This window comes from Bombyx mori, chromosome 22 (assembly GCF_030269925.1).
Source record: "Bombyx mori chromosome 22, ASM3026992v2".
NCBI lineage: Eukaryota > Metazoa > Arthropoda > Insecta > Lepidoptera > Bombycidae > Bombyx > Bombyx mori.
The window spans coordinates 3321192-3344416 of record NC_085128.1 but is presented as its reverse complement, the minus strand read 5'-3'; the positions used below and the strand labels follow the sequence as shown (position 1 = coordinate 3344416).

The 23225-nt window shown below is 34.8% G+C and overlaps 1 protein-coding gene across 2 annotated transcripts in view; it reads left to right on the top strand.

The window, feature by feature from the left end:
* Nucleotides 1-23225, top strand: part of LOC101743821 (hybrid signal transduction histidine kinase I) — a 224546-nt gene that overhangs the window by 115140 nt on the left and 86181 nt on the right. For both annotated transcript variants that reach the window (XM_062674870.1, XM_004924752.5), the window contains exon 3: nt 10084-10279. In XM_062674870.1, coding sequence (XP_062530854.1) covers nt 10084-10279 — 196 coding nt within the window. The remainder of the gene's footprint in view (nt 1-10083; nt 10280-23225) is intronic.

The window sequence follows — 23225 nt, the reverse complement described above, 5'->3', positions numbered from 1 at the left end:
ACTGCTATTTACTAAGTATTGCTTCATGACCTGTTATGATATGGACGTGTTACGGGCTTATCGGGTTCAATCCTATTACGGCGTACTAGAGTTGTTTTTTGGTAAAAATAAATTCGTGCCTCATAGATACGTGAATCAGAGGTCAACGACATTTTATCAACGCAGCGAAAGTCGCTTCAATGAAAGTACGTGATTCGTGATCAATGAAATCAAAACTTGATCAAATAACTCGGCCATAATAACGTGAATATTAGAAATATCATATTTTAACGGATGTTCTTTTCACCGCTTATATGGATGTCATATTTATATCTGTGTGTATATATATATATATATATCTTCTGTGCGTGTGTTTGTCACTGAACTCCTCTTATACGGCTGGACCGATTTGAATGATTTTTTTGTATGCGTTTGGGTTGGGTTGGCACCCTGGTTGGTTTGGATTCACAAATCAGCCCGGCAGATGGCACTGGAGTCGGTATCTAGGTTATTTATCTTTCCTAGAAATAATCTATATGGCAAAACAACGTTTGCCGAGCCAGCTACTATTACTGTAAAAAAAGGTTTACTAAAAAAAATGTGCGTCAATGCTTGATTGGAATTGCTCTAAGAATATACTGATAAATAACCAAGGAATTAAATTAAATATAATATTTGAAGATTACATTACAATTCCTCAGCGTAGGTAGACGACGAGGACAATGCCTACCAAGTGTTAATTGCTTACTGAAGTCCGAGGACATCACAACATGAATACCGCCCACTTTCTTTTGTATACATATAGTTTATGTAATATTTGTACCAACCAATAAATTAAGTTTCTTGTTACTAACTTAGAAAACTAACATATATGAACAACACGAATAGAAGCTATATGTAACTCAATGCTATTTATTTACTAGCGGTAGTAGATTCCAGTTTGAAAAGCGAAGTAGCCGTTGCAGTATAGAACTGAGACTCATGTCTGAAAGTGGGTGGTGACCTTTACGTTGTTGATGTCCAAGGGCTCCGATAGTCACTGAATAGAAGATGAGCCGTAAGCTCGTTTCCATGATCTGTGCTCGTTTCGCACCTCTCAACGATAACAAAAATAATAAAAGTCTAATTACAAGTTACTAGTCATACCACTACTACTGAAATACGCTTGTCATCTTAATAAATTTTAATATTATTCTTATCATTAGGTATTTATTTAACAGGGAGGTAATACAAAAAACTGGGAAGTCACCCTCTCGACAACTTCTGTTATCTGCGCATTAATAATTATCCGTAAAAACACATGAAATCGTAAAGTTATTTTTTTTTAAGTCTTACTCACTACCTTTCCCATGAATACAATGATAGATAAGTGCAGCCTATATCAAATTACGTTTAAGTGCGTAATGAAGTGGTTTCACCATGAATCCTCACACGGGAAACATCGGTAGACCGTGACGTCATACTAAGGTTACCCACGACACGAATCAGGTTTGTACGAAGTTAGTTTTAGTTTAAAATAATAATAATAAAATAATTATTTGTCTGTAAACTCGGTTTACGGTCGATAGTTTTAGTAGAACACTGGATTATCATTATTTCGTAAAGTATGAAGAAGGAGTTTATTGAAAATTAATTATTAAGTTGACGGAATCGTACGGAGTAACGATCCTCAGCAATGAGCGACCGATTGAAGATAAAGAGAGAGAAAGAGAGTGCTCTATCTTTATGCTCTCTATCGCTTGTTTCTCGTTCTCGCTTGCACGCTTTGGCTCAGGCGGAACGTGACACTTTTTCGTGCGTGCAGCCGGTGTTCTCTTATCGTTATCGACTTATCGTTATCACTTTTTCAAACTCGACGACAGACTTTTTTTAGGGTTCATCAATTCTGTATAAACGACAGTAGATTTACTTAAAAACTGAATAAAAATGACAATAGCTACTTTAAATCTGGGAACCCTATTACCAAATGAATCATAACAAGATCCTTCCATTTTCATTTTTCTGTACGCATGTCAGATTTCTCACAGTTTTGTTGTCTTCATTACGAGTATTGTATGTTAATAGTCAGGATGTTTATAATCTGTGAAAATGTATGTAACGGGATGTTGATTTGTGATTGCGAATGTACGTTTGTATGTTAATAAGTAGTACTGGCCAATCAACCTTGCTAATCGAAAGGAGTTTTCGATTTAATTGTAATGAATATTATTTTCAAAGGCTCAGGGGGCCATACAGCCAATCTGGTGATAAGAAAGAACTTTTGTGCAATTACCATCGATCCGTGGTTGCTCCAAGCCATTTTTTTCCTCCGTGAGTCACTTGTTAGTCCACCCACAAACATAATTTATAATATTATTATTTTATCTACCGTATGACATCACACGTAAGGTCAGGAAATTAAATATGACCGTGTATGACGGTACCAATTTGTTATAAGCTCCGTGTTACCGTACCAAATAATACGGTGACGACACCAAAAAATTTATAGTTTTGAATAATAAAATGTTACTTATGTTTACTGTATTAATATTTGCGTAGGTAAAAAATACAGGCAAAGGATGCTTAATGCTAAATGATAGTCATCGGGGGTAAAGAGAATGATACTAAGCCTTCTTGTTAAAACTTGTAAAACGGCTTGTATCCAGCAATACATGCCGAAGCTCACTTATAAGTGAAATATTGAGGCATCTCTCATATGAGTGTTCATAAAAGTTTTCTTCTGAAAACGATGCTATTCGTAGTAAAAAATAAGCCGGAAAATTATAAATTAATTGTAATTACTGGATTGACACGAAGCGGTCAGACATTTGAGTTTTGAAGATGGAATGGAACAGCAATTATGAAGTACACTGGTTTTAAAGAGGTGGTGGGGTATCTTGTGAATTCCACGGGCAGGTACCATCACCCTGTGTATTTCTGCCGAGAAGCAGTAATGCGTTTCGGTTTGAAGCGATGGCAGCCATTTTACTATAAACTTGAGACTTAGAATTCATGCCTCAAGGTGAATGATGACGTTCACGCTGTTGATATCTATGGGCTCCGGTGACCTTTCAACACCGGGTGCATCGTGAGCTCGTATATCTGAGCTTATCTATCTGTCTATACATGTCATAACGTCAACGACGTCACCCAAATACACGTGTCATTTATGAGTCATGAGGCCTTATTTTTATTACCCAACGGGTATCCTACCCTCAAAACCGAATTTCGTGTCTGCTTTTCGGCAAAAACATACGAGATAGTGGTAACTATCATTGCCGCCTTCCATAATTTTCCACCGCGACTTATTACGCAAAAATTATTAGTACTTGTTACTAATTAATTTTTTATTACACTATGTAATTCTCTGGTCTTGGAAGTGGTTCGCGAACGTTATACACATGAAGTATAAACTTCTTTGAAATATTTTATGCCTACATGTTGGATTTAAACATCCTTATAGTCATCTTACAGATCACGACGTCATTCGCTAGTTCTAATAACTATTGTAACATCCAAGTAAAATATATTAAAACACCAAACTTCGTCTACTTTCACAAGTGTCTATTTCTCCCTCTCTGGAAAACTGTAATCTGCATAATTCTAAAGCTGTGACTTCATTGTTGTAAAAGCAATAAAAGGGTGTTGTTATACGTTATGAAGAAAGATAATTCAAAAATTTTGTTTATATTTCAAATTCAATTAGCCTATTTCATTATTGCTTCGACAAATAGACAACATGCGTACAATAAATATGTGATAGAAGTGACAGCTTTAGACGTATTTCATTTCTTTCTCTCGCAGGATATAATTGTACGCATATGTTTCTTTATAGTGTCGCTTTATTGATTTCATCGAAGTATTAATCACAACCGCTCTCTAACTTTAACTTTAGAAGAAGAAGAGAAGCTTTAACTTATAAAAACCCGAAAAATTAATTTGGAGATTTTTTTTGCCTCGCACCGCAGAAAGGCAACCGGCAACCATTTAATTGTTGAATTAATTGGAGTAACTTAGATGTTGCAATAGTTCGTTCCCAAGTAGTTTAGCCCAGGTATATTTTGTTATCCGGGCATCAGTTCCTAAAAGCTTACTAGCACAAGAATTATCATGAGTTTGTATCAAAAACTGATCACTCTCGCAAAATCCTTAGAAAACTGTATATTAAAGTCTTGTGGATTATCTATAATATATAACAGGATATACAAAAATAGACATACAATACAACATACAAAATCTAGACTTGTAACTGACTCAGTCTACAGGCTATAGAAGGAAAAAGAAGCACTCTTTACATACATAAATAGATATAAATATGACGCGAATTTCGTGCTTTAGACAGGAAAACACCTCTCAGAGTACGTAGATCTAAGTAGATATATTTTTGTGCACCAAAAAGATTAATCTTCATTAGAAATGTAGATCGGTTTATGTTAGGTTTGGACCAGAACAAAAATAGAGACATTTAATACTTTTGCGCAGTCAAAATAGATCCTAACAATAAAGAGTTTTCGAAAATAACTATAACAATGTTTAGTTATTGTATAAAATCGAATAGCCCTATCGCAATATCAAAATTATTTAATCTAAATCTATCGTTAAATTTACATAATACCAGAATATCAATAATCGATTTATCGGTACAAGATCTGGTATTCGCCTCACAGTGGGTGCTCCGCCTAATACGGTAACCAAAGTAGTAATTTACTCTTTATAGAATGCACTAGTTTTCACCTTCGAGACACAATCTAGTTGAATTTAATGATAGTGTCTATCATTCGATGTTCGTAACATAAAGCTTGTGAATTAGAAAATGTTCGAGCAATGATTTGTTTCAAAGCTTAATCTTTAAAGCTCCCTTATGTAAATGTTTTAGATATTACTGCAAAGTGTGTGTGGACGAGCTCACAGCCCACCTGGTGTTAAGTGGTTACTGGAACCCATAGACATCCACAACGGAAATGCGCCAGCCACCCTAAGATATAACTTCTAAGGTCTCAGTACAGTTACAACGGCTACCCCACCCTTCAAACCGAAACGCATTACTGCTTCATGGCAGAAATAGGCAGGTTAGGATATAGCAGTTCTGAGTCGAAACCAGCGTCTGATGTATACGTTTAAGTAAATATATAACGGATATTGAACATTCAGACAAAAGGCCAACAAATTTGTTTATAATTCCAATGTTTGTTCGATTTGAAAAACGAATCCGCGACCCACGAATTAGGGGTGCTAATTACTATTACGAGTATATGTCATCGAGTCAGTCATTGTAACATCGTAAAAGTTGACAAGGCATTGACGTTAGGCGGGAAATAATAATAGCATCAACTACTTGAAACCATTACGATACAATCAACACGTCAAGAGCGACTGCCAATTAAATCATATATCACGCAAACAAATTTGCATCTAGATATAATCTCCGCCCAACTCTTAATTTCGTACAACGTATTATTACTTTGAATTAAATCAACACCTCGTTGCCGACCTTGACTCCCGTGGTATTGTGAAATAGCAGTTAGGTTCCTTCCCGAAGATTGAAAGTGCAATGTTGCCAAACTTACGAAATGCCAGATTGTGAGCTGTGACCGGTCAAGGATAACAGATGTGGTTCAGGTCAAAATATAGATTAATTTCTTAATTCGTGTAAGAGCGTTTATTCAATTTGACGTGGTAGGACGTATTTTAAGGCCGCACGAATAACGCCGTCCTGGCATTTCGGCCACAAAACAGTCATGCGTTTAGTTAATACAGTTGAGACTTCAACTTAATGTCTCAAAGTGAATGAATGCATTCACATTGTTATATCTATGTCCTTCCCTTCCGGTTGATCCTTTTGGCGCCTACCTGTCCTGGTGAAACTGGAAAGATGCTCGGGCCACCAGTAATCCCTTCTCCATAAAAATCTGTGGCCTTCGTTGGTTACGGAGTGGTTACTCAGAATAAGGCGGGTTGTAGATATGAGGATTTGAGAAAAAAAAACGTTGAATCGCAAATGAAAATACATTACAGGGTATAATATCAAATAGAATAAGCGCTTTACTAAGTTGTAACTATACTGAGACCTTAGAACTTATATCTCAAGGTGGATGGCGCATTTACGTCATAGATGTCTATGGGCTCCAGTAACCACTTAACACCAGGTGGGCTGAGAGCTCGTCCACCCATCTAAGCAATAAAAAAAATTCTTTCTTTTTATCAGAGTAGCAAAATAATTTCAAGTTCAAGTGACAAAAAAATGTTACATATTTATATTTATTTACATCGTTCTGACTACATTGTGGAAAGCCGTTTATAAAATTTATAGTATGAATATTCCTCCTGTTTAATTTACCATTTTTTCTATTTGTAGTTCCCTATCCTTGACCTTCTTTTTATTCAATTCGCTAATGTGACCTTAGTTAGATTTTTTACTACAAATTTATTCTAATGACCTTTTATGGCCACTCCTGCTCGTGGCCAACAAGTAAATTAAGAGTTATGTCATCGGATGGAATACTTCTCAAAATATTTCGTACTGCATATTAGCGGTAGGCAGCGGCTTGGCTCTGCCCCTGGCATTGCTGAAGTCCATGGGCGACGGTAACCACTCACCATCAGGTGGGCCGTATGCCCGTCTGCTTACAAAGGCAATAAAAAAAAAAAAAAAAAAATAGCTGTTTGACGTGATCTGATTAAGTATTCTTAATTATTATTTTCTAAATTGTATCTATCGAGTTTATTTTAGTGTTAAAGGGGATCAGTGTGTTTAGTGCGAGTATTTTAATGTTCTCGATAGCGTAAAAGTTAACTCAAACTTGTATGGAATTAGAACGTTTGCTTACGTTTGCCGCTAGGGGCGCTGTTCCAACTGCATACAAATTTGACTTAACTTTTACGCGATCGAGTACGTTAAAAACTCTCACTAAGCACACTGAATGTGAAAGAGGATATAATATACGTAAAAGGAAAGTAAGAGATTCTCTGGTGAATGGGTTGCACCTATCCCTGACTGCTATTATAACAGCGTACGGCCTTAGTCATCCAAGCATACACTGGTGGCACGGAATGTTGTAAGCCAGCACGGATAGGTGTCACCATTCTGCCTGTTTCTGCCTCAAACCAATCCCAGTTTGAAGGCAGGGACAATTGATTACAATAAAATTGAATATGCGGCCTTATGACTCCAGTAGACACTTATTATCAAAGAAGGTTTTAACCAATTTATCTATTTCAAAAAATACTAAGTAATAGTCGAAAAGCAACCTATTTTTTAAAACTTAAAAAATTCTATAGACCCTTTTTTCAAATGTTTTGTAAATATCAATAATAAAACAAAAGAGATAATACGTGTAATATATAAAATGATTCATCTTGGCGTATCATTGACTATGGTATTAGACGCTTTATATTGGCATTAATTTGCATTGCAAATAGCTTTCATATGCGCCTAATAAATTTCTACAGCTCCACATGTTTGTTTAATTCGACGCCGTCTGTGCGATTGCGATACGTTTTCATAACATGCGCTTCTCAGCTATTGCAATGATCGACAAACGAGATAAGCGATGAGCACATAATTGAACGTTTAAAGCACTTATCTGTTCACACATTACGTGTAATTAGATGAAAAAGTTCGAAGTTCTTTTGAAAAGTGCTCGACGACGTTTTGACTTTCACATCGTATCATAAATGTAATTGATGCTGGGGGCGATTCCGAGACGGAACTCGCCTTCGTGTGAACGAATAGATTTGACGGACGACCTGTTGTTCAGAAAAAATAGGCGTGGAATTAAAATGTACGACATCACGGTTCATCAGTCCTGCAAATAGATGAATTTTCTAGAAAGTCTAGAATATACTGTTCTGTTTTAGTATTGTTTATTATTATAGGTAGTATAGCGAAGGGTGAAATACTATTTGGTTTAAACGACATTTCGCCGATCGAGAAATAAAAGACCTAAACTTTTGTATAAAATAAACTTAAAACAAACAAAAGGAATCCGTCCGACGGGGGACACATCAAAGGAAAAACAAAATTGTTATTTTTATTTAACTCCGAGCTTTTTCATTCATTTATCTACCTTTTAAACCTTCTCAGGACTTGCACAAATAATTCAAGACCAAAATTAGCCAAATCGGTTCAGCCGTTCTCAAGTTTTAGCGAGACTAACGAACAGCAATTCATTTTTATATATATAGAAGATAGAAGATTAACATCAACAGTTCGATGTTTTTAAATTAAACTTCAATTAAGTTTAGTTGATCGAAATACCTGAAAAAGTGCTTTTATTGTGACATTATTTCCAAATTTTAAACTTTTAATGACTCTCCCGTAAAGTTGCAAAAATGTCGTTTAAATAAAATAGTCTTTCACCCGTCGATATGTATAGTAAAAATCAAACTAAGATTTTCTTGTGTTAACTGAGCTATTCACTCTAACCGAGAATCAAACTTGGACACAGTACCGTTGGATAGTCATAACGGGGTTAGTCATAACCGGACGACCAAAAAGCAAATGACACAGGGTGAAGCCAAAGATGGTCAAACGCCAATACCAATATATAAAATGATTGAAAGTCTCGTGCAGAGGCCATAACGATTTTTCGTTACGTGATGATTTCATCCAGTCAACTCCAATGCAAGCCAATGTTTCCCGCAGATGCATTTGCTATTGATCTCTATATTTCATTACGGATTTACGAAATATTAACACATTTACTTTAACGACAAATTTTATACTTAACCGAGTTAATGAATGTTGTTTTGTGAAATTTTACTCTGTTATCGGTTTCGGGAAATATGTCTTCACACCTTGTATTTTTGACATCATTGTCGTAAGTACACTCGGTGCCGATACACAACAAGAAAGTATGATATAAAAACGCTTCGATCAATAATAGTACTAATAATAATAATATATCAATAATAATAATAATCAATAAGTAAAAACGGTTATTTTTTTCCATATTAATGATAGAATAGCCGTAGCTATAATATGCTGTCCTATTTATTTATTAAATTTAATTATAGGGACTTGTACAAAAATCCAAATCGCCGAAATGCCATACACATAAATAAGTCGTATAACAACAATAAAACAACGTCTGGCAAAATAAATAATTAACAGTATCAAATTAAAAAGTTAAATTATACCATCATACGGAAGAATAAAGTGAACAATCCGCGAAATCAGTATTACATTAACACACCATCAAATTATGTACCATATAAAAATATATTATTAACATAATATCTATGTATCACTAACAACAAAATAATAAATTTCAGATAAAAAAAATACAGAACAGAAATATAAACAGTATGTCAATTGTTACAGTAAAATTATATTTTTAGCTTCTCACAGTCATGCACAGACAGACGCTCATAGAATAAATTGATTGGTAATTGTGAGTCAGGCGCTAATAACAATAGCCGGTGTAGCAAATCAAGATGCTTTGCCATTGTTGACAACAAAACCTGAACCGGTTGCTTTAATCAAAATAAGCTCATTAAGAAATAACTGTTGTTTTTACATCATCCTATCTAAAATTATAATTGCCCGTTTTTATTACACAAAAAACACAAATACAAACAATTTTAATTACTAAATAGGAATAGGATTTTTAATAATGATTTCGCAAATATTAAAAAAAGTTGATATATTCATAAACATGATTTGAACTATTATATGAATTAAACAAAATTACAGTGTAATTGACAAATCACGTAACATTAGTATTATTCTAAGATATGAAATATATGCAATTTACGAATTTAATAGCTTCTATTTTATTGGTATCATTTGATTACGTTAAATGCAAGAAGTAACATTTTTTTTGTTAATAAAAATTATTGTCTTGATAATTTCCACAAAACTTTAGATAATATGGAAGCTTGTCATGATATTATGTAACGAATGTATCGCGATGTTCTAAGAATACAGTTTTTTTTCTAAGTACGTGATTCATGCCTTTTTAATTCATTTCACAATTTCCATTATTTCTCTCAGAAGACAAGCAAAGTTCTAAAAGAATACTTATTTATTCACCGCCCAAATAATTTTAGTATCCCTGACATTGTCGGCGATAAAACAAATCACAGAAAAGACTTATCGTAATGTTGGTAATTAATTGTCCACAGAGTTTCTTAGCAGCGAACGCAAAATGTTGGTGGGCTGGTGCCTTGGCCGCGGCTACGGCGGAGCTTCGGTACGCCGGGTACGTGTCCCCGGGAGTTCTTCTTGTGGCAGGGGCTCCTCGGGCGCTGGAGACGGTGCGAGGGGCTTACTCGAGGTCCGTTCTGAAACCTCCGCCTACTTACCTCATATGTGGACTTGGTGAGTACACTTAAACTCATTGTTATTGTTTTCATAATTTTTTTATTGCATATATGGGTGGACGAAGTCACAGCCCACCTGGTGTTAAGTGGTTACTGGAGCCCATAGACATCTACAACGTAAATGCGCCACTCACCTTGACATATAAGTTCTAAGGTCTCAGTATAGTTACAACGGCTGCCACGCCCTTCAAACCGAAACGCATTACTGCTTCACGGCAGAAATAGGAAGGGTGATGGTACCTACCCGTGCGGACTCACAAGAGGTCCTACCACCAGGTAAAAATACTTTAAAGTATAATAATCATCAATTTCCTGCCCTTCTCCCAGTCACCCGACCCCAGGTGACTGGGAGATAAATAATCCATAAAATTTCATCAACCAAAAAAGTTATTGCAAATAAGTGAGCGGCAAATTGGTTTGTGCAAAACATTTTAGTGCCAACCTTGTTTCATAAATAAAGATTAAAAATGAGATAATTTTAAGGACCAACCTAATTTCCTAGTCTTTTAAATAAGGAAATTTTTTGTGTGTAAAGCTTGTTCTTAGTTACATTATTTCATACAACGATTGCGTGTTAAGAATGCAAGCGATTACTACATTTTTAGACTACGCACTACATAAGACGGTGTTTTTCAGAGAAGTTGTATTTTCATAATATTTTTTCGGGCGGCACGCAATGAATGCCAATTTAAAAGCAGCTGACACCCAATTAACTGTCACGCGAGATTGTCGGGTGACATCCGCTAGCTATCTTCGCGAGTACGTTGCGTGTTCACGACATATAAACACACCAAAATCAATATGTATGCCTAATTTTAGCATAGTAATTTTTTAACACGTTTTTAATAGTTTATTTTGAAGTCAGTTAGGGCGAATTTACATTACGAAATTAGTGGCATGAAATTATATTCGTGACATTAGTTTTATACAAAAGTTTCACGTGTAATTTAACATTTTCGTAATGCATGCTTTCGGTAGGCAGCGGCTTGGCTCTGCCCCTGGCATTGCTGAAGTCCATGGGCGACGGTAACCACTCACCATCAGGTGGGCCGTATGCTCGTCTGACTAAAAGGGTATTAAAAAAAAAAAGCATGCATTAATTTCATGAATGCAAATAAGTTTCATGCCCTGCGCGATTTTTTGGTGAAATTAGTGTCTTGCAAATAATTTCATAGTGTAGATGCGACGTGAACTAGGGTCGCGAAAGCTGCCTGCGCTTTCATATCAGCGACAAGATTGTCTCTGGGACCCGAAACAAGTACAGTAAAAAAATAAAATTATCTCCACTCATTCGAAAATAGTTTTTATAGCTCTCAGGATCTTCATTTTCTAATTCAGAGACTAATTTCATTGCAGCTAAATGCCTTCTATACTCTTAATGTTGTATTTAGAACGAAATTTATTTTTATTATTCTCTGTGCGATTCGGTCGTCTTTTTGAAGGTTTCCTGTGTTCTCTAAAATAAGTAAAACTGGATATTAACTAGTGTACGAGTCATATTATTCTTGTTCTCACGGCACGACAAAGGCGGCTTGTTCTGTATGCGCATCGACAAGTGATCTCAGATGCGCGGGCGCAATTGCCTCCATACAGGAAATGCACAGTATGACGTGTTCACATCGTTTGATCGTTTTGATTACACATAAATGGAGTTTTTATTTTTATTTTAATGAAGTTACATCCAACTTTTGATTTGATAGATAAGGTTTTCTTGTACAACATTGTTATGATATTTTTATTCATAGATTTGTAATGTTTTTTTGATTTGTTTTCAACCTTTAGGCAAATGAAACGGGTTTGTAAGCCAGAGGCGACTTTTAAAAATTATAAGCGTTATAAACCACTCAGCACGAGACAATGCAAATCATTTATTGTATTCAATTATTAATGACAAACATTTTAGGTAACCTTATCTCGACTGGTTCTTGCATTTTAATGTATACATTTAATCAATTGTATTTGTCTTGCCTTTATTATTATGTGATAGGTGTCACGTACACAAGCTCCATAATATAGTTGAAGGTACTTTGAATAAGTAATTCGGTAATTTAATTCATATTACGGGTGGTAGGACCTATAGTGAGTCCACACGTGTAAGTACTATTTCTGCCGTGAAGCAGTAATGCGTTTCGTTTTGAAGGGTGGGGCAGCCATTGTAACTATACTTGAGACCTTAAAACTTATATCTCAATGTGAGTGGCGCATTTACGTTGTAGATGTCTATGGGTTCTAATAACCACTTAACGCCAGGTGGCTGTGAGCCCGTCCACCCATCTAAGCAATAAAAAATAATCGTGAATGTAATATTCGTTTTTGTTCTAAAGAGAATAACGATTAAAGTTAGAAATTTTACTCTGTGAAATTATTTTAAATACAAATCAAATAGTCCCAGTAACTTTTTCTTTCTTTTTTTTATATTTATTAGGCAAAATATATACATTATCAACTAAAAAAAATTTATTAAATATTATTATATAATAAACGTTATTGGCGGCATCAGCACCAAAAGGGAGTAGCTGCTGCATTACCGACCAGATTATTAAAATGAATATATACATACCAAAATCTCGTCGTTAATATCTATGTCATTAAACGATTGAATAACACAGAGACACACTTTCGCATTCACACTTTAATTGTATAATAGAGTGACTTACTGATTCTTTGTTATGTAATCGTCAAATTGTATTTATGACAGACCTACGCTGCATGTTGGCCTCGCAAGGACAGCTCTGAGCTCTGTATGTAATTTTTTAATTAACGCCTGCAAAATCGCATGTAATCTTCTTATGGATAATTAATTTTAAATAACTTTATGATATACAGGTATAAACCAACGTAAAATATCTTCGATTTTCACAGTTGCATTACGTTCTTGTTTGAAATGAAGAATACTTGTGCACAGCCTTTTGTTATAAAAAAAAAAAATATTATATTTCTAATTTTTTATGATGCGAACACACGAAGAAACTCAAAACATATCTACACTCTTCTTAATAAAAAAATAGATAATCCATAATTTTCTCGTAACACTTATCTGAACGGGTTGAAAGTTGGAACACTAGTCTTTTTTTTTTCCTCCAAAGAAATTTCTACTACAGAACTATTAACTGACCATTAATTGGCATGCGAGTCATTTTGATAAATTTGTACATATGTTTAGCGACATTCACGATTAACTACTTGTTCAGTAAAACAATGGTATCATACAACAACAACATACATATAAAATATCACTTTGAAAGTGACATACTGTTTGCTTGTTACTGATTGCACTTTCCGCTTACGCCCACTGAGCGGCCTTGCAAGGACGCCTCGGTATTATGTAATTATAAACCGCTCATCGCGTATTGTTATTGTAATGCTCTTCCATCAATGTCGCATAGCTTATTACCGTGTTTTGTGATAGCAAATTATAATTCACATTCAACGAAACGACACCTGTTTTTTGTTTGCTAATCGGACATGTTATTGGCTGGTCAATACATTCAATTCTGCATTTCAATTAGACGGAAAATATTCTACGTACTGTATTTTTCTGAGGCAAAATAAACTGGCTTTCTGATTTTAAGAATCGGATAATCGTTATTCCAATGAAATAGACGGTTTAGAATAATGCCTATGCAAGAGTCACGACCTTCATTATGTATGCCTATTAACTTTGATCTGCGCCAAAATGAATAAAAACAAGTACAAAAACTGACTGAGACCAACTCGGGTGATACTAACCACTCACCCAATGAACCAATGTCGATTACGCTTTACCAGAACCGAAAGATATGATTTACTATTTACCTAGAGTGAATCTACTATCGGATCGGGACCGAATTGGAAGATCCGGCGAGAAAGTCAGCGGGCTGATGTTATTAAAATTCAAATTCAAATTCAAAATCATTTATTTCAACTTAGATGTCAGTATGACACACTTGTTGAATGTCAAAATACAAATAACAATGTTAACGCTACCACCGGTTCCAAAAAAAGCCACAGTCCTGAGAAGAACCGGCGAAACAAACTCAGCGGGCTTTTTTTTTTGTTTTTTCTCAAATATTTTCTTTTTTTTAAATAAATAGAAATATTCACAATAAAAGAAAAAACAAGTCAAAAAAATACAATTAAAAAAATAATAATAATAATGAAAAATGAAAAGGCCAGGAGCGAGCGCCTCATTCCCACGTAGTGCCATCTAGTAAATAATCCTTAACTTTATAATATGCCTTGTTGCACAAACGCTCCTTAACAGTTTTCTTAAATCTATGTGTGTATAAAGTATATGTATATAAACTAAGTGTGATCCGATTTTCTGTCATTAGAACTATGCAGTAGCATAAAATATCACCGAAATTGAATCCTTTAGATGACTGATGCGCAAGATAAGTCGAGTTATCCTGTTGCAAAAGCTGCATAGTGAACTATTAGCCTATATATGAAGACAGTAACTAAACATTTCTAGCAAGAAGATTAATTCGTATTTACACTAATAATCATCTCGATATAGGTTCACACGGATATAGTGGCAGCGTCCATAGGAAGTGACGCCGGAAACACGTAATTAGAGAAACGGAAAGATCAAATGATTTAAGGAGAATCAATCAAATCGAACGGTATACTGAACCTATTTAAATTTTTACAGTTGTTTTTGAGAACTGCCTTCAAGTTTTACAAGGTATCTGCTTACAATGAGCACTTGCTAAATTATTGACGGTATTCATATCGTCTTGATATAGCAATCATTTTCTTTATTATTCAATTAAAGTTACGTGGACAGTAGTACCAATCCGTGTAGGTATAAGACGCCGTCATGATAGAAAAAAGTGGGGGAGTATTGGTTATGCGATGAGAATTGATGGTGAAAATAGGGCTATTAAAACTGGAATTTACTGGTGGTAGGACCTCCTGTGTGTCCACGCGGGCAGGTACCACCATCCTACCTATTTCTGCCGTGAAGCAGTAATGCGTTTCGGTTTGAAGGATGGGGCAGTCGTTGTAACTATACTGAGATCTTAGAACTTATAAGGTGGGTGGTGCATTTACGTTGTAGATATCTATGGGCTCCAGTAACCACTTAACACCAGGCGGGCTGTGAGCTCGTCCACCCGTCTAAGCAATACAAAAAATTCTCAGGGTCGCATGAAAGGAATGCGAATCCCTCCTATCAAAATCTATACTTACTAATATTATAAAGCTGAAGAGTTTGTTTGCTTGAACGCGCTAATCTCAGGAACTACTGGTCCGATTTGAAAAATTCTTTCAGTGTTAGATAGCCCATTTATTGAGGAAGGCTATAGGCTATATAACATCACACTAAGATTAATACAAGCGGAGCACTAATAAAGAATGTTTCAAAATCGGGTTTCTTTCCCTTTGGAGAACTTCCGCTGCGTGCGCTGCAGAAACGGTTCAAGTTTCGCTAAAATAATGTATGACTGAATTGTTCCCTTTTAAAAGATCTAAAAAAAGTCCGCGACAGCATATGTCTATATGTTAAGGTTGGCTCACTATAACGTTTTATGCTAACAAATTTTGTTCTAAAATAAAGCATTATTTGTGAACTATTCGACACGGACGAAGTCGTGGGCAAAAACTAGTCTGTTATATATAGATGCCTCGAAACGCGAATCTTCGCTCGCATTGTATAAATGTATGGACTTGACCATTTCAAACCGAAACTACGTCAAACAACTTATGTAAATCTTAGCTTAGTTCCGTAGCGAGAATAGTTAGCACTCATTGTGCGGTGTGCGTGACTAGAAACAGAAATGTGTGACATTGAAATACGCGATGGCGTTTATAGGTAACGTTTGCAATGTCGGATTAAAGTCAATATTCTTTTTTTTTATTGATAAGATTTTTAGTGATAAGACACTTAATTGTACAGATTATACCTATCGATCAATTTTCAATGTAGTTTATGTTTTTGGTATGCAGCACATTCGATAAAACAAACAACAATAAAAAAATAAAATTAACACATGTATGTGAGTGAGGTATGTCAAAATTGCAACAATTTCTAAAATTCTCTAAAATAAAAATAAAAAAACTTGACATTATATCCCAATACATATTTACATATTTTTGACTACCTCCTTTATTACATAACATTGACACACTGCATTGACAGCTTTAATCATTGACAGCAAGTGACAAGCATAAATTATGCTACTTTAAAAATATCTTACAAATCTATTTAGACACTAAATTAGTAAGAAATCATTTCACATAAATTTAACATAATTATATATTTATAACACTCTAAAAAAGCATATTTATCAATAAAAAAACAGAAGTTAAGGAAGTACTTGACTTCTTATTAATAATACTAAATACATATTTACATACATACATTTTTATACCATCATTACATTTAAATAATGAGCAACGAACTCGATAACAACCGACCTACATATTTTAAATTAAGAGTAAGTACTTAATTACAAAACGCACTTATGATTTCAAAAGAATACCTACATAATAAACGGGTAACCTTTAAATTTGCAAAGTTTTGTCATCATTTGAAAACGTAATAAAAACAGTAAATTGCACAATTATTTATATAAATAAAACCATTTACTTGCTTACACAAAGTAATATTGATAATTTTAATTTGTTTGCAATCAGAGCTCAAAGTTACTTGGAGAAGCTTGTTACTATAACGTTACTGTGATCTTAATAATAGCAATAAAATTTATATGTAAATATTATTACCCACAGTAACAATATTTAATATGATTAAGAAGCTCTCTTTTGGAATCCGAATGAGTCCAAGAAACCTTTTAGTTAAGATGCTATTTCCGTCCAAATGCGCAGTGCAACTGATGAGCCAAAACTAAGTGTAATAAAAACCACATTTCTCTTTCAATTGTAATGAAATTGTTAACTTTTTGTATATTGATGTGTACGTGGAAACCTCTTCATTATGGCTGATCTAATTTGGATGTGGTTTTCAGTACTGTATTGAGAAAATCTAATACTGTTACAATTATTGTTAGATTCATCTATATACGTAAAGCAAAAACTTTGTATCCCTTTTTACGAAAATTGCGCGGACGGAGGAGTATGAAATATTCCATACTTATAGAGAATATAGAGAAGAAGTGCACTTTGCTAATTTTTTTTTTAAATAATGCATAAAAGATACATTAAATCGATAAAGAAAACATTACACACACTACATACCATGTATTTGACGCACACACGCATGCATACTATTTATTGTCAAACTTTTGTTCTTGACGTCTGTTGTCAAATTGAGAATATTGTTTGTCTTTGTTAATATTTTTTATATACACTATACGTCTTGGCAAAATTTGTAATTATAGAAGTATAAAATACAATCATAATAGTGTACAAAATTACAATTCCAATTAATTACAGTCGAATTTCGACTACTGCGGGATCTCTAGTTTGAATTAGTTTGCCAATTTTGACATAATAGCTGATATAGAATTGAAAAAAGTGACAGCTTCTGAACTATTTAAATTAAATTAAAACTTGTACTATCGGTACCGCATCACTTGAGAGCCGCTGGACTGATTTAGCTGTTTTGGTTGGTCATTTTAAATTTAAAATGCAATAAAATTAAAGCTGAGTTTTCTTTAAATCTTTTTAATTACTATTAAGTGATTGTTGCAGAAAGTACTTCTGACCTTATTTTTTTATTGCTCAGATTGGCGGACGGGCTCACAGCCCAGCTGGTGTTAAATGGTTACTGGAGCCCATAGACGTCTACAAGTAAATGCGCCATCCACCTTGAGATATAAGTTCTAAGGTCTCGGTATAGTTACAACGGCTGCCCCACCCTTCAAACCGAAACGCATTAGTGCTTTACGGCAGAAATAGGCAATGACCTTTTTGTAGAATACACAAACTTATTCAAATTTGAAACTCAATCTACTCAAACAGCTAATCAATGCAAAGAAATCCAAATAATTTTCAAAGCACACGGCGTATAAGTAAAAAGCGTTGAATATCTTTAACGTGACGATAGCCTCAAATTAGGTCAGTATTTTTCGAAGTTACTTCCGTCCGAATTCGTCCCTACTCCAATTTACGTTTTAACTGCAAAATGAATTATTAATATAAGTTATTGTTTATAGTTAGACAATGGACCTAAATAGCTGTTGCTACTGTTATTTAACCGTTAACTTTATCCATATGGAATATTTATAGGGTTGTTGTTGTTATTTTTAATGCAGTGCCAATTTAAGTTTTCAATAACTGTTCTAATTATTTTTTTATTTTTAGCTGATTTTACACTTAAAGTTTTTAATATATATATTCAAAAATCAATGTCGGTATCAATTAATCGCAAATCGTTTTCATATTATCCGGGGTCTTTTTTGTAATCGAATTTTGTTCTTCTCACTATTATTATAATAAAAAAATTAAAAAGAATGTTTTTTTTTGTTGCATAGATGGGTGGACGTGCTCACAGTCCACCTGGTGTTAAGTGATTACTGGAGCCCATAGACATATATAACGTAAATGCCGCCACCCACCTTGAAATATGAGTTCTAAGGTCTCAGTATAGTTACAACGACTGCCCCACCTTCAAACCGAAACGCATTACTGCTTCACGGCTGAAATAGGCAGGGTGTTGGTACCTACCCGCGCGGACTCACAAGAGATCGTACCACCCGTTCATTAAATTTTCAATAACTCTATTATTTTTTTTACTTTTAACTGATGGCGACACCACCTAAAGTTTTCGATATTGATATTCAAAAATCAATGTTGGTATCGATTAATCATTATATCCGATTTTATTGTTCCCAGCTTTGAATTAATTAGTGATTCAGTAACTTTGATTCTTAAATTTGAGACTTGAAGATTTCGCCTTTTCTATGAATAAAATCGACAAAGATACGATAGTGGCGAAATAAAAATTGTAGCAGCACCTCCCACGCGTTTAATGTAATAATCGACCGGCAACTTTTCACACAGCGTTTTCCTTTGTCGTGCAATAGAAATTCTGGTTGCTTACGTAATTTGAAGAATTATAAACGTTATTGGAAACGTTTGGTGTTCGACGAGCTTTCTATTTTCATACATTGTCCGCAGTACCGGCATCTTGTACTTTTGACAAGCTAAAATTTATCGTCGGAAAGATCGAAATGTATGGACGCGGGTAAATTAAATTTTTCAAAAAGTATTGACAATACATTACGTGTCAAAACATTTATATCAGAAGCTACAATGGTCCTGATATTGTTGATGTCTCAAAGCATCGGTGATCACTCAGCTTCTGTTGGGCCTTTTTTTTTAACGCTGGGGAATCAGAATTCATTTGCGTATACCCGATCGAGTTTTTATTTTTTTATTGCTAGATGGGTGGACGAGCTCACAGCCCACCTGGTGTTAAGTGGTTACTGGAACCCATAGACATTTACGACGTAAATGCGCCACCCACCTTGAGATATAATTTCTAAGGTCTCAAGTATAGTTACAACGGCTACCTCACCCTTTTTCACGGCAGAAATAGGCAGGGTGGTGGTACCAACGCGCGCGGAATCACAAGAAGTCCTACTACCAGTGATTGGTAGCGGACCGAGTTATGTCGGACTCTGACGCCTCCAGAGAGGAAGAGGGAGACGAGGAGGGCCAAGGTCCTCACCTCCCCCAATTCCTCGCAGGAGAGTACGATTGAAAAAGGCGCGCGAGGCGTTCGCCCCGCCCCGCATTACTACCTACTAAACCCCACCTTCTATTAGGCCTAAGGGTAGGTCTGCCTGTTAAGGCAATTTAACAAATATCAATAAGTAATAATAATAATAATAATTTCTCTCCCAATAGTCCCTAACGCTCCGTCCGATTGTGGCCCACCTTGCCGGAGTGTATCCTGCCGTCTTCCCAGGCGAGGCAGTGCTTAATACATTCATAATAATAATAATAATAATAAACATTTATTCCAAACATAGGTTTACTAAAAATTAAACAAAAATTCAAAGAAAAATAACGAGGCTTGGAAAGGGTTACCGGCTCAGCAATGCCTAACAGTACCGAGACAATCGGTACTGTGGCGCTGATCGTCCGCCTAAAGTCTAGCAAATAAATTTATTTCGAAGCTGTTGTGTATATTGTGTAGCCGAGGCTACCATATATTCTTCATTTGAAAAGAAGAACTAAAACTTTTTTAATTCACTGTAAAAAAAATAGCTGTATAAATGTAGAGATGGCTTAAATTAGATAATTAACTAAATATTTATAGATGTATAGATTCACATCATCAGATCCCAGGCACGAACAGCCTTAAATCAAATTTTCATAACCATAAAGATAAGCTTCATCAGATATCATATACTGGCTTCGGTGTGAAATTTGCAAAGATACACTCGTGAACCAGCCAGTTGCAATAAAACGACCCCGGTACTCAAACTTTCTTTAAAACATGAATTTAGTAAAAAAAACTCGTATGATTCATTTAAAAATGTAGTTGCATGAATTTCGTAGGAACAACAAGGTTCGGTAGGCGTACAATTTACATATTCCGAGGTTTGGGGGCCAGCGAAAGTATGTGTGCCTGTCGGTCAAAAACTAGAACTTCATGAGCACGCAAACATAGTGTAAATATCTTGTAAATAATTCCAAACATCCTCGTTATGCTTAGGTTCTAAGTGAGTTAGTAATGGAATCGTGTTTTAATGATAAATATTTTAGAAATTTATTTCATCAATAGAGTATGTGCAAGCTTTCGCAGGATTCATAATTTTATATTTACTTTTGAAATAAACCTAAGTGTAATTTAGGTGTAGCTGTTTCTTCTACAATATAAACAAAGATATTGTAAAGGAACGAGAATATTATTTACTAGCGGCCCGCTACGGCTGCGCTCGGGTCTTTAACAAAAATTTAAACGTAGTTTTATTGTTTTTAAATAAAAAAAACACTTATTGCGGCATAACTATAATAGTTAGACATATGCTGTCACGACACTTCTTGTAAATAATAATATGTTCTACAAAGTCGTAGTACATTATTTTATTCTATTATCAATAGTTTTCGCAGTGCAAACGACGTAAAGAATATTTTAGGTAAAAAATTTTTTAAGGTTTTTAGTAAGGATCCCTAATTTTTTCAAAAAAGAATATAGCCTATGTCACTCGGGAATAGTGTAGCTTCCAAACAGTGAAAGAATTTTACAAATCGGTTCAGTAGTTTCGGAGCATATTCAACAAACAAATCGTTCCTCTTTATAATATTAGTATAGAAGTATTTTTGTATCTAAGTAGACACTATAGAGTTGTCTTCTCTGGTTTTACTACGAACACGTGATTCATGGTAATACGTGTGGGGACAGCTTAATGAACCCGCTAACGGCTATAGTGACCCCTGTTTGAAAGCAGAGGTCAAGCGATTGTCTTTGGCTGCTACGCTTTCCCGCTCTCAAACGGCCGCGGCCGTACCACAGTGCAGAATTATACAAAACAATTCACTATACTGAAATCAAACTTTGATGGGCATTTAAAAATTATAGTGATCCCTCTATAATCGAAATTCGACAATAATTAATTGAAATTATAAGTTTGGACATTATTATGGTTCTATTGTCAAAGACTATTTATTATACTTCTATATTATAGATTTCGCCAAAACTACACTATAGACAAATAATATTAAAGACAAACAATATTAATCTATTTTCAATTTAACTAAATACTGTCAACAATAACAAAAGTTTGACAATAAACAGAGAGTGTATGTTTATGAATAAATGTTTTGTCAAATACATGGTAGTGTGTGTAATATTTTTTTTAGTGATTTAATGAATTTTTAAGCATAATTAAAAAAAAATTAACATTCTGCACTCCATATCAATAATCTCTATAATTATGAGTAAACTCAAACTTCTCCGTGCTCGCAATTTTCGTAAAAAGGGGTACAAGCTTTCTGCTTTACATATTAATATACTTAAGATAACTTGTAGAAGAGGAAATACGCTTGTGTGACGACGAACAGTTTTCTTTACTCTGTGTCTGGATGTTCTATATCTATATATGCATTTATTTAGTACAGGAGATATTTTTTTTGGGGCTAGACTTGTTTGATTTCTAGTGTTTAACGTTTTAAAGTATGGCCTTTTCATCGAATTATTTTGATTTTATTTATTATTGTTATCTTAGTAGGCAAATGAGCATAGTTACTGTCGCTCGCATCGCCACTTTTACTGGTGGTAGGACCTCTTGTGAGTCCGCGTGGGTAGGTACCACCGCCCTGTCTATTTCTGCCGTGAAGCAGTAATGCGTTTCGGTTTGAAGGGTAGAGCAGCCGTTGTAACTATACTGAGATCTTAGAACTTATATCTCAAAGTGGGTGGCGCATTTACGTTGTAGATGTCCATGGGCTCCAGTAACCACTTAACACCAGGTGGGCTGTGAGCTCGTCCACCCACCTAAGCAATAAAAAAATCATTGACATCTAAGCGCCAGGGGCATAGCCAATTTAGGTCTCTTTAGGCTACTTCAATGAACACATTCCACAATACTGCCAATTTAATACACGGTAATCTCTACGAATCCCATCATGTATATAACTGCGATAATAAATAACCCGAGCCGCCCAAAGCATGTTTCATACTACACACCGACCCGACTGTAGATAACTTTATGCAAATATCAAGCTTTTCCTCGTGAAATCATATTTATATCATTGTTGGTTAACGTCCATCGTAATTTATGAAAGCGGGTTGGTTAACTTGTCTCTGTGTTGTTTGCTTTAACTCAGAATGTCAACACCGGGTAGGCCATTCAAATTATTTTGTTAGAACAAGAGGTTTGCTCAACCACTACGTGTTAACACGGTAAATTAATGTCATAATAAAATAATGCTTAAGTTAGTAATATCACGTGTTTCAAATTTAGAATTTGGTTTTTATTTTTTAAATAGGCGGAGTTCTTTCGATGCGATCAATTATATTTTATATGTAAAAAGAAGCAGATATGTTTCAA